The following is a 14,601-nucleotide window of genomic DNA, read 5'->3' as shown; positions in this document are numbered from 1 at the left end:
AAACTCCTTTCCAATACCAGAATATTCTTTACAAAAATCCTTGAGAGCATAAGTATGAGTACACCTCGAACATTCGTTCTGAGCCAGTCGTCTGCAATGTGAACTTTAAATGGAGTTTTGCATTTAATATTTATAATAATTTAAGAGGAAGGCACTATTATTATCCCCATTTTACAGATAAATAGGCTAAGGCTTAGGCTAAATAACTTGCCCAAGGAAACGCAGTTAAGCTGCTAAGGGAAGCACTGCTCTTTGTCAGTACTGCTCAACTTTTTTTCATTATTGTTCTGCTAAAGAGCTTTTTTAAATATTTATTTTCCTAATCATCCTTCATGAAATTTAAATATCACAGATATTCTGAATATCTATTTATATGTCGTATGTATATCTATGCTTTCTAGAAAACACAAGTAAAGAGTAAGAAGACTTTTTGTTCCTCAAGAACCACTCCCATTTCTTTGGAGGTCATCCGAGAACACATGCTCTGTACCTGTGCTGTCCAAAAGAGCTCACTAGCCACAAGTAACTATGTGAGCGCTCGAAACACAGCTAGTTTGACAGGTGTGCTATAAAATTTCAAGGAGATAATAAAAACAAGAATGTAAAGAAGCTCATTAATAATTTTTATATTGATTATATTTTGAAATCAATGTATTAGATTAAATAAACTACATTGTTGTAATTAATTCCACCTGTTTCTTTTTACTCGTTTTAATGTGGCTACTAGAAAACTACATTTCTTTTGTGACTCACACTATACTTCTACTGGGCAGTGCAGCTCTAAACCTTTATATGGAGAAATAAGGTTAGTTGTTAACGTAGACATCTTTTTCACAAAGCAAACAGGTAATTCCAGTTAGCATATTTGCGGATTCCCATATATGCAGCTACCATCTAGTTTTAACCTCTAAGTAGTGCAAAATAAACCTAATTGATTCTCTAAGTGTCAATTCTTCAACTATCTGAATAGAGCCATTATATTGCCACCCTCTACGATACACTTTACCAGGCTGAGGTAGGTTATGGGCTGAATTATGTCCATCCAACAATGACAAAAAAATTTATATGTTGAAGTCTAACCCCAGTACCTCAAATGTAAGCTTAGTTGGGGACAGTCTTTACAGAAGTGATTAACTTAAAAGGAGGTCATAAGGGTGGGCCCTAATCCAATATGACTGGTATCTTATAAAAAGTAGAAATTTGGACACAGATACATACAGAGGGAAGATGATGTGACTGCACAAGTTGGCCATCTACAAGCCTAGGGCAGCAGCCCAGAACAGATTCTTCCTTCAGGGCTCTCAGAAAGAACTAACTCTGTCAACACCTTGATCTCAGACTTCTAGCCTCCAAAACTGTGAAAAAATAAATTGCTGGTGTTTAAGATACTCAGGCTGTGGACTTTATTATGGCAACTCTAGTAAAGCTAAAACCCTAAACTTAAAGACTAATGTCAAGTATGAGTCCACAAACTGCACATTCCTTAGTACCACTGTCAGAAAGTCTATCGGCCAAGGTTAACTGCAATCCTGATTCCACAGTGATTTATGTTCTTATGCTATTACAAGAGAGTACACAAGATGTATACTTTTAAACTAATATTACAGGGTAAACAAGGAAAAATAACAAGTGATGTTCCCTGGGATTACCCAATACCTGCATCAGGAAGCAGTAAAACCAAATATGGCAAAGATATAAATAGGGGAAAAACAGCTATGTAAGGGAAAAAGAGTCTACGGGTCACAGAAAATCAGATGTGATGCCCAGCAAACATCGGCAATGCAGCCCTGACTATGAAAAACAAATAAAAGTAATCTTGGATACTAGCGTGTTAGATTAGGATCAGTAAAGCAAAACTTCTATGTGCATCATCAGCAACATGAGAATTTTCTTTCAGGGGTGTGTCTAAGTCAGAAACCTCCACCAAAAAAAAGAAAGCAGAGGAGCTAAGAAGGCCCAGAATAGGGTGCCAAAATAATAAAGAGAAGCCACCTTTAAGATGTTTGCCTTTTACGGACAAGTATAAAAGTCCATTTAAGCACAATGTAAGGAAAAGTTGGAAGCTTGTTTCTTCAAATACCATACAGGTTACTTCAGATACTGTAAAAAGATTCATGTACCTCTATTCAGACATGCACTAGGCTTTCAAACAAAAACCCAGATCCCCAACTATCCAAGGTACTCACTGCTCATTGGAGACATCAGATGAGTAAACCAATCATTTCAGAAAGATATAGCTCTGGTAGGTGTAAAGTGACATCTCATGTGGTTTTAATTTGCATTTTCCTGGTGACTAATGACTAATGATGCTGAACATCATCTTTTCACGTAAGTACTGGCCTTGTGTGGGGGTGGAGTGGGTGGAGGGAGGTGTGCATGCACACATGTAGTAACCCAATACCAGTGGTTTAAATTTTAATCAGTAGTTCTGAACCTGGGGCAATTTTTTACCCCCAGGAAAATTTTGGCAATGTCCAGAGACAATTCTGTTTTTCACACTGGGGTGTTGCTACTGGCATCTAGTGGATAGAGACCAGGGATGCTGTTAAATTGAACATCCTACAATGTACAAGCCAGACCCCCACAACAAAGAATTATCTGGCTCCAAATATCAATAGTGCCAAGACAGAGAAAGAGCTTTAATGTCCTCCCATTGACTTTATGATAAGATTTTGCAGTGGCCTAAGCAGTGTATACACAGGCCCTTGCCATCCTGCCAGCGTTGTCTGAGCCACCAAGCTTTCCACTTGCTTATTCTGTTTTGTCCTTCAAAGTCCCAAATGCTCTTTCCCTCCCAGGATGCTGAACAGCTTTTCACATACTTCCTGGCCATGTGGGGTGTGTGTGTGTGTGTCCAAGTACATTAAACTAGGAGTGGGGGAGAGAGGAAGTCAATAATTGTCCCAGTGACTCCCATTTCCTCTGTACAGAAAGAATAAAGTGGAACTTTTCTTATAAATAATATTTTTATACTATAAGTCTTTTATTTGGTATTTTTCTCATTTTGTCAATAAAGCTAATACATAATTTTCTCTTTGTGAATCATTATCATGATAAAGAGAATGTTTTCACAATGATTAGTTGTTTGTTCTGTCACTCCCAATACCTCTGAATTTCTTTAAAGGTAAGTTTCATTGCAATATCTGGGTACATGTGTGAACATCTTTTTCAGAAAACAAAAGCCACCGGTAACATTCAGGTTATGAGATGCAAATACATTAAGTGTAATAATTTTCAATCAATATTGAATAACAACTGAGTACACACTCTATCTCAAGCCACATTTTGACCTTATAGGAAATCAGGGCTGTGACAGCAGTCAGCTTTGTACTGACAATAAATATTTTGCTTCTTGAACTCACATGGAGAAACCCTAGCTAAGACCACAGAGCCCCTCGGACTGCGGGAGATTTCAGATGGAATGAAAGGGTGTAGAGTAGGGTTTTCCAACCAAGACCACATCCAATGTGTTGTGAAGGGCTCTTGAAAGCATGAGTGCTCTCCAGGTCTGCCTTAAGACCGCACCCTCCCTTATGTGAACCTGCTGTGAGCCAGGCACACCCCTAGATGTTCCTTTCATTTCACAAACATTCTCTGAGTAACTAACTACTGAGTGTCAGCCCTATGTTCTGCCTTAGGGAAAGAAGATAAATAATATTAAAGCTATAGTCCTCCAGGAGCCCTGGTCCAGTTGTAACACAGACAAGGCACGTCCACCTCTCTGTATGCACCTTCCTGCACTGGATCTAGACCTGGATTCTCAATGAACACTATGTTGAATTTCAAGCCATTTCAGGTCTAGCTTGGGGACAGATGACATCTCCTACACCCCCTTCCTGCTTACCATATCCTTAATCTTCCAAGATCAAAGATTTATACAAGAAGACAGACTTAATGGGAATCCAACGAAAGACAACATTTGCAAGTATGTAGGGAAGAGAAAAAGATGGAGAAATACATGTAATGAGTCTCTGGATACAAGTGTTACTTATTGGGCAATGAAAAAAAAAATGATCTTTGTTTTAACACCGTTCCCGAATACCTTTCTATGCACATGTGTGACACTAATTGACGTGGAACATTTGTGGACTGCAGTGCATACTGGCCTTTGTGTCTCAAAGTATCATGAAGTTTACTATGTTCTCACATCCTGCACAGTGTAGACAAAAATGGACTTCATAAAAATAGCTGTTTTTGAAGACACTAGACAAAAAAGATGAATTTGAAGGGATTTAAGCTTCATTTGTATGAATCCTAAAATTAGGGATATGCTTTGGAAGTGTCAACGAATTTCTTTCAACTTGTAATCATTTAGATTCTATTAAAAGTCTTTTGTTACCAAAAGGATTCTGTTTGGGGATGCCACGGTAGACTGGAAAGGGCTCTGAATTTAACCAGAAGACTTAGTTTTAAGTTGACTCGGGCTCTAGCCAGTTGTGTATTCTTGGGCAAATCATGACTCACTAGCCTCTGTTTGTTCCTACGTAAAATGGGAATAACAATACTTGCTTGTTTCCTACCACTCAGGTGGTCTTGATGACCATATGGGGGTAAATGTAAACAAATAATAGTGCTTTACAAATATAAATGTCCATTATACTTTAAAATATCACTCTCATTTTTGAATTCCAGAGATAACGTTATAGCAAAACTCTATTTTACTCAAAAGTAATATTGAAGGAGAAAATTACATAGGCTGTCCAGATGGTTCTTGCACATTAAGGCTTAAAGTCATAAAATCTTAGAACCGTAAAAGGCCATATCAAGTAGGGGTTACTGAAGTAAACAAAAACCTCTCTGGAAATTGTGAACATAAAGACATTTAATTACAGGTAATTAAGCACATGACAAAATCTCTAGAAAGACTGAAGAAGTGGTCCTCAGGTTGAGTTTTAATAAATGAGCCCAGAACACCACAGCATTGACCATTGAGAAGAGCTATTGCCTCCACCACACTCAGAGAGGTGAGGAATCAAGAAGGCACCCCTGGAATTGAAAACATGCCAGCTTAGTTGAAGACAAACTAAGTAATCTGAGAACAAGGAGTGACCACTATTGCCATTGTCTCTTTATACCCATGGATAATTACAGAAGACAACATTTCTTTCTTCAATATCTCGCATATCTGTAGAAACAATCCAAAGAATGCAGAAAAGTGACCTCTTTCACATTCTGCCCTCCAAATGTCATACGAGTGCATCTTATACTGTTAAAACTTAATTTGCAGCCAATATTAAATGCCTGAAGGGAGTCTCATAAATGTAGCTTTAGATTTCCAGACTCTGTGTTATAAAAAGCCCTAATAAGAGGATGTGGAAATGGATGCTAAGTGAGACTCAACCATATCTAAGGCAGCATACCTGAGAAAGCATCATAGTTAGTCCTTCGGTTTTTTTTAAAACCTACTAGAGCACTTGCTGACTTGCTCGGTAGTCTTCCATCTCCTTTTTGAGCTCATGTGATCTCTTCTATAAAATGAATCAAATTAACATTCCCTTACCTAATTCATAAACAAGTTCCGAAGAAAATTTTATTTTTAACAGAAAAATAATCTCTCAGTTTCCTAGGTATCAATGTTATATGTTGACATTCACAATGGCTAGTTCAGGTAAAGGGTGTTTCTTTGCTAACTAATCCATTTTCACTGAACATCCTCATAAAGCTTCAATGCAATAAAAAGAAACTAAACATTAAACAAATATTTTTAACTAAAAGAGCCCTTGAAATGAGAAACAGATGTAGGATGCTTTTAATTCTGTTACAATACTAAATATTTTTTCTCATTTTATGTTTCCCCATTTACAATAGTTTATTTTCTTGATAAATGTATAGATTTAGTTGACATCGATTAATACATATACTTATGCCTATTTCCAGAATACTAATTTTTTAATTCCGAAAATTGAAATCAACATGAAGAAAATAATAAAATCAAATAGCAGACCTTAAAAAGAGATTAGAGAGGACTCAAAGAGACAATTAAATACTTTTACAGAAATTAATGGCATCCTTAGGATCTTATGTGTAACTAATCTCACAAATATGTACGTCTCCTCTGCATTCCTTTCCTTACTGATATATAGGGACACGTGGCTCTGATTGGGGGATCAGACATGGCATAGATGGGGAAAGGGAGCATTATGAAATCTGTCTGAGCAGATGGAATTTATGACATGATTTGAAAAGGCTGCATGAACTTAGTATTAGCTCAGGCAACAGGAAAACAAATATCTTCAGTTACCAAAGATTTGTTATTTAGGAGAGACCCGCAGCATTAGTTGACAAGCCACAATCAAGGAGTCTGCTAGACTCCTTGTTCATGATAACATGAAACAATCTTGATAAACAAACATTTAACTACAGGTTACCAAGTTCAACATAAAAAAGCAACATGTTCTTGTCCCATTTAAATGTCATTGCAGGTAAACATAATTTAAAGCTCTTTATTGATAGACTAAACTTTCAAGGGAAGTATTAGAGATATGCTAATAGCCAGAGCAAATTATTCTAATGTACCATAGGTGGAAACTTCAAAGTTAAGCAAGCTAAAAGAGAAAATCTGTGAGAGAAAAATATATTCCAGAAACAGTACTCTACTAGTTTGCTTTGCTATACCAATAACAGCCTATAGCCATTACGTTTTCTTACTAAATTCCTAGAGTCTTGTTTTAACTCTTTCTTCCTCTGGGGCATTCATTATACTGGCTTCACTTCCCAGACTTCACTTTAAGAGAGATAAGGACCAAATCAAGTATCATCTAAATAGAAGATAAGTCACTTTTGTTGTTATTGTTCAAGAAGGTAAGTTCAGCAATAATAAAATTGCTTTAGGCAAAAGAGGGTTTGTTTTGTTTTGCTTTCACTGACCATTTTTTAAAATAGCTTACTAGATCAAAAACGGGAAACTAACCTACGGAGTTATAAATTAGGATAACCGTCACCCTTGGAGGGTGAGTGCAGGGACTGGAAGGGAGCAGTCAGGGACTTGAGAGCCTGGCAATGCTTTTTCTTGATCTGGTGCTGCTTCCCTGGGAGGGCTCATTTTGTGAAAACTGACTCAGCTGGACACAAGATTTGTGTGTTTAACTGTATGCATGTTACACTCTGATAAAAAAGCTTAAAAGGCTTTTATTGACTCATTTTGGAAAAGTAATATTCTCACATTTAGGTTACAGTAATTACTGTCAACAAGAAATTCACAAAAGTGCTTTAGAAATGAAAAATGGACATATTTGGGTGGAATTTTAGAGGGCACCTGCCAGCCTTCCAGTCTGAAATCCACCTCTCACTCTGTAGAGGCCCCATCTGGAACCACCACCTACCAACCAGAGCTGTTTCTTCCCTATTTCCAGTAACTTTTCCAAAATGAATGCTGCTGAATGCCCACCTCATAAACCCTCTCCCTCTTCTCCCTCATTAATTTTGTCGTCATTCTCTTGTCATCATTTTGGAAAATGTAACTGCAGCTTCTATATAATGTAAAAGTTCTAACTAAGCTTTAATGTAGATGTTGGAAAATTCCCAATGTACTAGCATGTTTTTATTATTATTACCTATTTTAGCCGTGGGGCTTTTTGGGGGGCGGGGGGAGTGGTGGAGAGAGGGAGGAGGGAGTTACTTATTTTAAATCCACAGAACATTAATACAAATCTAAACCTCTGAGCTTCCTTAGCCTTCTCCTCAAACAACCAAGCCAGCCTAGCAATTATGAATTTTGAATGTTAGATTATATTTGCAAGACAGGATGTATGATATAAGATTTTTTATAAATATATACACATATGTTCTTGCTAAATTACAAGAGTTTTATTTAACTGTTTCCTCCTTCCATGAGTCATACCTGTGATCCTAGTGCAGATTATATGTATGTATATATACACACACACATATATATTTATATGTAAATATATATTTTTTAAGGAATTTAAATAGAAGCAAAATTTTGGGATGTTTTACAAACTGACTTGCTTTGATGTTAGATTCTTTTTCTCTGAATCACCTGAACTTTTTAAAAGAGAATAAAAAAATGAATTTTTTTCTTTTCCAATTATAAAATATGAAAATCAAAGCACTTACAGGGAACAGAAGGAAGGTATGGATCTTCCCATTCATAGAATAAAAGAATCATCTAACACATACTGACCACTTTGATTAAATTCATGGCCTTCTAACTACTGGGGAGATAATAACTTTTAAAAGTATGTTTTATTGAGGGTTTCCTGTGTGTCAGGCATTACACAAAGCAATGCCTATGCCTTCACTCACTTAACGGTAACAGCTGTTCCATGCAGCAGGAAATGCTATAATACTCACATTACAGATGAGGAAACCGAGGTTCAAATGCATTAAGTAACTTACTCACAGTTGAGATCTGAATTTGGAAAGTGAGAGTGGAGAAAAAAAAGGAACAAACAGATGAGAAGACTTCATAACCCAGAGGTGGTGGAACAAAGGTACAGGGTCCCCAGATGCTAAACAGAGCAAATCGGGTTGGGAGGTCTCCTACATGGTTTTTGTCCTTCCTCTTTCCCTCCATCTTGTCCAATACAAAGCAAGGCCAAACACCAAAAACAAGCTCCCTAACTGAGATAAAGTAACCTCTTCTACGGTCCATCTTACCAGAAATCTCCCATAATGGCCATAGTCCTTTACAGCCCCCTCCCACCAGCACAGCCTGACAATAAACAAATGCAAAATAAAAGGAAGGATAAAGTGACATCCTTTGATATCACTGGTGAAACAGGTAGCCACAGTAGGTAAGTCCAGCTAGCCAAGTTCTGGAGGACAAGGTTTGGCCTGGTGTTCAGGCTGTATACATCATTACTAATTGTTCAAACATTTATGGACTTCCATATGCCTCCACAGATCCTGGGGAACCCCAGACCTCTCCATGATCAAGCAAAAGAAAGGTTGATGCCTGGCCCTGGTGCAACAGGGTATCTCCAGGACCCACTCCTGCTCCATGATCTACCAGCTGTCTGTCGTGATGGGTAGTATCTATGTCAAAGATTTTGAGTACCACCCTTAGAGCATCCACAGTGTCACCATCACATTGCTACGAAAGGTAGCCAGCAAACAGATTATGCAGGGCACGGCAACCCCTGGGTGACATCTTCAATCCTATATGGTGTTCAGGACAATTACAGTGCCTTAACCACTCAAGGAATAAGAGAGAGTCTTTCACAATTCTAAACAGCTCCACACTCATTTTCAAATGTACCCTTATGCTTTTAATGGGTTACTGAGAATATTTTATGAGTTTTCCAAGCCTTCCTCTTATAGACCAGAGGGCAGGGTTCTATATTTTTAAATGAGATCAGATATTTAAGAAAATTTTAAGTTATTTCCAGCATTTACTTTTCCTCTGGACAAGCAGATGCCAATGCACCCCTAGGGCAGATGGCAGCAGGTATTTTCCAAAGTCAGGGTCAAAAGGCCTCCCCTGCTCAAAGGCAGGAAGTCAGACTAGACAGCCTCTTAAGATTCTTCTCTCTCTTTTCTCTCCCACTGGAAGCAGGTGAAATGCTGACAATTTTTCATTGCATATAAGAAATTCAAAAGAAATAAATAAACGTGAGTTAAGCCATCCTGTGCATCAGAGACAGGATTGTCAGGGATTATGTCATTGAGGTCTTTCTACCTCTTAGGTAAAAACTGAGTGAATTTCTCAAAATGCAAACAGAGAGATAAAATTAAATCCCAAACCAGTGAAAATTTATGCAAGCCAACCAGATTATGCTATCTATCAATCACACTTTACAAGTTCTTTCACAAACCTTATCTCAGTGGTTTCAAACTATGGTTCCCCAAATCAGCAGCATCAGACTCACTCAAGACCTTGTGAAAAAATCAGATTCTCAGGGCTCACCTACGACCTTCTAAATCAGGAAATGAGGGTGAGCCCCAATGATCTCTTAACAAGCCCTCCGGGTCTGATGCTCACTCAAGTGTGAGAAGTGCTGCTTTATCCTGTTGGCTACTCTGGACTACTAGATGAAATAGGTAGGAAATGTAGCTTTCTCAATCTTGCACAAGAGGCAGCAAAGATTCAGAAAGGTTAACTGATTAACCTAAAGTCACACAGCTGACCAGCAAAAGAACCGGTAGGTAAACCCAGGCCTCTGAACTCAAGATCTAGTTTTCTTTTGTCTTCCACACACTGTCTCACTAAGATGCAATATAATTAGCCATATCATCTAAACTGGCTTGATTCTGTAAGGAAGAGTAGAGGGCTGACACCTGGGGAGGATATAGGCAGCCTAAGAAAGTTCCGATCCCTCTTAGTCCACAGATGACCATGGAAAGCCAAGAGAGTCAAGAAACTTGTAGGATGGTTCATTTTATTCCAGATAATGTGACTCCTGGGTGAAGTTTGGGATCTCCCTTATAAAAGATCAGAGATTCTACTGCTCAGAGGAAGTACTTCTCACTTTATTCAGGTGGTGTTTCACTAGTAGCCTCTCTATTACTCTCATTGCACCACTTATCATCTCTGTAATCAGTGGTGTTCTTGATAATCCTCTGCCTCCTCCACCTAGCATGTAAGTTCTGTACCAGATGGGATTCTGTCTATTTTCCTCACCACCCCAGGATTCAGTCAGGGCCTGGCACTGGAAGATATGGAAGAAATATATCTGACAAATGCAAATAATAAAAATCATCTACTTGTATGTGTTAAAATGTGTTTCCACAGAAGACCTTCATTTTCAAAGTGACACTAGATATTTTTCTCCAAACAAGACATTCTGGAGAATTATTTAAAATTCAGTGAAAAATTTTCACCGTGAATAAATCCTGAGCTTATGCTGGAATATCCATTTTTATTCTTCGAAGTCTCTTTCTCTCTTCCTTATGCCCTTTTATTCTCTTTCTCAGTAAATCCATCATCACATTAGCTCTCTATTCCAGGATCTCAAGATGGGCTAGACTGCTTTACTTGTTGAATTGAATTGCATTTTATTTTTTCATTTTCCCTTGACACAAACAAAGCATTTAATCTGTGTCTGAACTTATTGTTTAGATTCTATTCCATTTACAAAAACATCCAGTCATTAGACTGAAACAGAAAAAAAAACTGTGAAGCCCACAGTAAAAGGATGCATGTTTACGTACTAGCATACAGCATTTAATAATTGGCATGAGCTTTCAAGGAAGCTGTGGCTCATACTCCAAGTTTCATTTGCACTTCCAAGTGCACAAAATATACACACAGACCCACTCAGCTAAGTAATTGGATTCACTACCTGGAATATTTAAATTGTTTTCAGACACTGGAAAATGGCTTAAGAAGATTAAAGAAAAATACCCTGGAGGATAATGGGCTATAATTTACTAGGTGGAAAATCTTTTCAGCAAGAAGTATGCCTCATTCTCCAATAATTCCTTCTGTTCAAGATGTCTTAGTTATTTGGACCTAAATTTCCTTAGATTCTGGCAGCTCGGGTTTATTCCAGTGGGTTGTTCTTGTCAAACTTTTTGAATGATTCTCAGAATCATTGATACAGTAATATCCTACATCTGAAGATTCCTGTGTTTTTAGCAAGATTAATTTAAATGTTTGAAGGCATTTCGGGGTGGGGCTTAGAGGGAATCACCTGAAGACCTAGGGTCCAGGGCTCATGTGAAACACTGGAAATCGGTGGCTGGGCTAAGCTCTGCCCCATCGAGCAAGAAAAGATGTGGTAAATTGTGGGAGAATGTCTTAACAAATGTATTTCAGGCTGAAGACTCCAGGCAGTTCACTTCTCAAAAACTAGCTCTCCCCCTTCGCCTGCAAGTCCACTGAGTCCTCCTCGACCCCTTACAGCCTCTCCTGCTGCTCTCTAGCCCTCCTCAGGTGTGTCCTCCGCAGCCCTTCCCAGGGCCCCTCACTCCAGGGCCAGGAGCTGAAGTTTAGCATCGACGACCACCTGTCGGCTGGACAGTGGTGTCTTCTGCCGCGTTGGCTCCCATGAAAATGCTAAGATGGACAGCAGTCACAACAGTTTCGGACCTCGCAGCTATTCCTTATGGAAAGAGGACAAGGAGGTAGGTAATACGGGTGAGTCCGCTGGCAGAGAGGGGCGCGCTTGTTCACACCCCAGCGCTCTGCAGCTGGTTCCAACTTCACACGCCCCACTTTCCAAACTCTCCGGACCCGCCATAAGGAAAAGCCTGCCCCACTGCTCTATTGGCTCAAAAGATTGAAGACCCTCAGGGGGCGCTTGCCAGATCCAGCAAGGATGCCAGTTCCTAAGCCCCGAGAACACAGGAGCGCTCAAAGCCCCTGTTCTTTGCCGCCAGCCCACCCCGCCTCGGCAGCCGCCAACCTGTGCCCCCGAGGCCGCCCCTGCCGGGTCGCCGTGCGCCCATTGCATAACGCGCCCCTCGCCCCACCCCCACGCCCCCGCCCAACTGGCGTGTTCAGCGCCCCCGCCAGCGCCCCTAGCCCGGCCCCCCAATACTTACATCATCCCACTTGACGAATTTGGTGCCCTTCTTTAGGCTGTCGGACACACACACAGGCTTGAGTTGCAAAGCATGCACTCCGGGCTGAGCCCCGGCCATCTGGGCTCATCGGGGCTCCAGGCGGCCCGGGCGAGCGCGGCAGGGACGGGGCGCGGGGCACGGCTCCTTTCTCTGCTCGGGAGACGCTGGACTCTGCTCCTCCGCCGGCCTCCCCTGGACTCCTGGCCTCCACACCTCCTCTGGCGCTTCTCAGTAGGCAGGGCACGCGGGGGCCAGGCGCCCGGCCATGCCCGGGGCGGGACGCGGGGTCGGGTGCCCGCGGTGGCTGCGGAGCCTCAGAGGGCGAGGAGAAGCCGAGGGCAGGCAAGCCTGCTAGCCGCCGCTGGATACTGTTCCTCAGCCGCCGCCGCCTCCAAGCGCACCATTCAGCACATCCTCTATACACAGAGGGAGAGAGCGAGTGACACACGCTCAGCAGCCCCCCTCCCCGCCCTGCTCCTTCCCCTCCTCCCTCCTCCTTCCGCCCCCCCTTCCTCGCCACCAGCTCGCGCTCGGTCCCTCCTTCCCCCGGCGGCTTCCAGCCTAACTTTGCGCGCTGGGTCAGGCGCGGGGAAGCGGGGCCGCAGCGGCACCTCCCGGCTCCTGGGCCCCATTACAGCCAATGCCTGCACCTCCCTCACGCCCTCTGAGCATGCCCCGTGCCCGGGTTGCGGGGGTGCCGGGGGTGTCCGGGAGCTCTACATTCCCTGAGGTTTTCTGGGGAACTTGAGCGGAGCCAGGGAGTGTCTTTGGATCCAAATTGGGTAGAGAAGGGAGCCTTCGGGAGGGATCAGAGAGGCAACCCATAGCTTTCCCCTCTAGCTGGAGCTCTCCAGCGCAGGCCACAAACCAGCTTTTTGAAAAGACAATTATTATTTATTAGTAGAGAAGAGAGCAATTGAGAGGCTTGGAGTGAGAGCTCTTTGAGGAAACCTCGCCGCGCCTGAGAGTTTGCAAGTGCGCTGGTCTTAAAGCCCAGGCATGCGGTTAAGTTGTGCTTCTGAGATAGAAAGCCTGTCCTCAGAGAAGCAACGGTTTTATTTCCCAGGGTAACAGAAGGCCCCATCTGGGTAGGTGGGTGGTGTGTGTGTGTGTGTGTGTGTGTGTGTGTGTGAGAGAGAGAGAGAGCGAGAGCGAGAGCGAGAGAGAGAGAGAGAGAGAGAGAGAGAGAGAGAGAGAGAGAGAGAAAAGAGGTGTTTTACAGATAGAAACTTGTTCATTTAGAAGCATAGGTCTAAGAATGTTCTTTTGAACTCATTCAACAAACACTTCTCATTTCCTTTTTAAAAAGAAAAAGACACCACAATCAGAATAGATAAAATTTAAAAGACTGATAATACCATTGTTTGAGAAGATTTGGAGTAACTGGAACACTCATCTGTTGCTAAAGAAAGTATAAAATGGTAAAGTCACTTCGGAGAACAGTTTCTCATAAAATTAAACATTTACTTATCATAAAACCCAGAACTTCCACTCCTAGGTATTTGCCCAATAAAAATGAAAACATATGTCTACACAGACTTCTGCAGCAATGTTCATAGCTTTCTTCATAATAGCCAACACTGGAAAACAAATATCAAATCAACAGGTGAATGAATTAATGTGGTATGTCCAAACAAGAGAATAATATTCAGCAATAAAAAAGAATGACAGTGATGAATCATACAGGCTTTCAGCCTAGAGAAAGAACTGGACACAATAGACTACATACTGCAAGATTCCACTAGAAGAATTCTAGAATAGGCAAATTAGTCTATGTTGACAGAAAGCAGGTCAGTGGTTGTCTGTGGCCAGGAGCGGGCAGGAATTGACAGGAAAGGGGCACCAGGGAATTATTTGGGGTGACTGAAATATTCTATATATACACATTTGTCAAAAGTCATAGAACTGTACACCTAAATGAGGACATTTTATTGGAAGCAAATTATATCTCAATATAGTCAATATTAAAAAGAAGGAACATAATATGAGCAAAGAAAGGACGAGAAAAACATTCCTTTCTTATAAGTATTTGTTCCCTCTGTCTTCCAAAGCCTAATATTTATAAACTCAGTCAAAATATTAGCAAAACTCCAATGGGGAAATTGGCAACTAAATATGTTGACATATGTAAAA

The 14,601-nt window shown here is 40.9% G+C and overlaps 1 protein-coding gene across 2 annotated transcripts in view; it reads right to left on the bottom strand.

Annotated features, from left to right (window-relative positions):
* PLCB1 (phospholipase C beta 1) overlaps positions 1-12,947 on the bottom strand; it is a 612,038-nt gene extending 599,091 nt beyond the window's left edge. For both annotated transcript variants that reach the window (XM_016137712.2, XM_016137034.2), the window contains exon 1: positions 12,448-12,947. In XM_016137712.2, the coding sequence (XP_015993198.2) occupies positions 12,448-12,546 (99 nt within the window). In that variant the 5' untranslated portion in view covers positions 12,547-12,947. The remainder of the gene's footprint in view (positions 1-12,447) is intronic.
* Positions 12,948-14,601: the final 1,654 nt, after the last annotated feature.

The sequence above is a fragment of the Rousettus aegyptiacus genome, unplaced genomic scaffold (genome assembly GCF_014176215.1).
Source record: "Rousettus aegyptiacus isolate mRouAeg1 unplaced genomic scaffold, mRouAeg1.p scaffold_m13_p_12, whole genome shotgun sequence".
NCBI classification, from domain to species: domain Eukaryota; kingdom Metazoa; phylum Chordata; class Mammalia; order Chiroptera; family Pteropodidae; genus Rousettus; species Rousettus aegyptiacus.
Note: the sequence above shows the minus strand (reverse complement) of the source record. Positions and strands in the feature narration are given on the sequence as shown.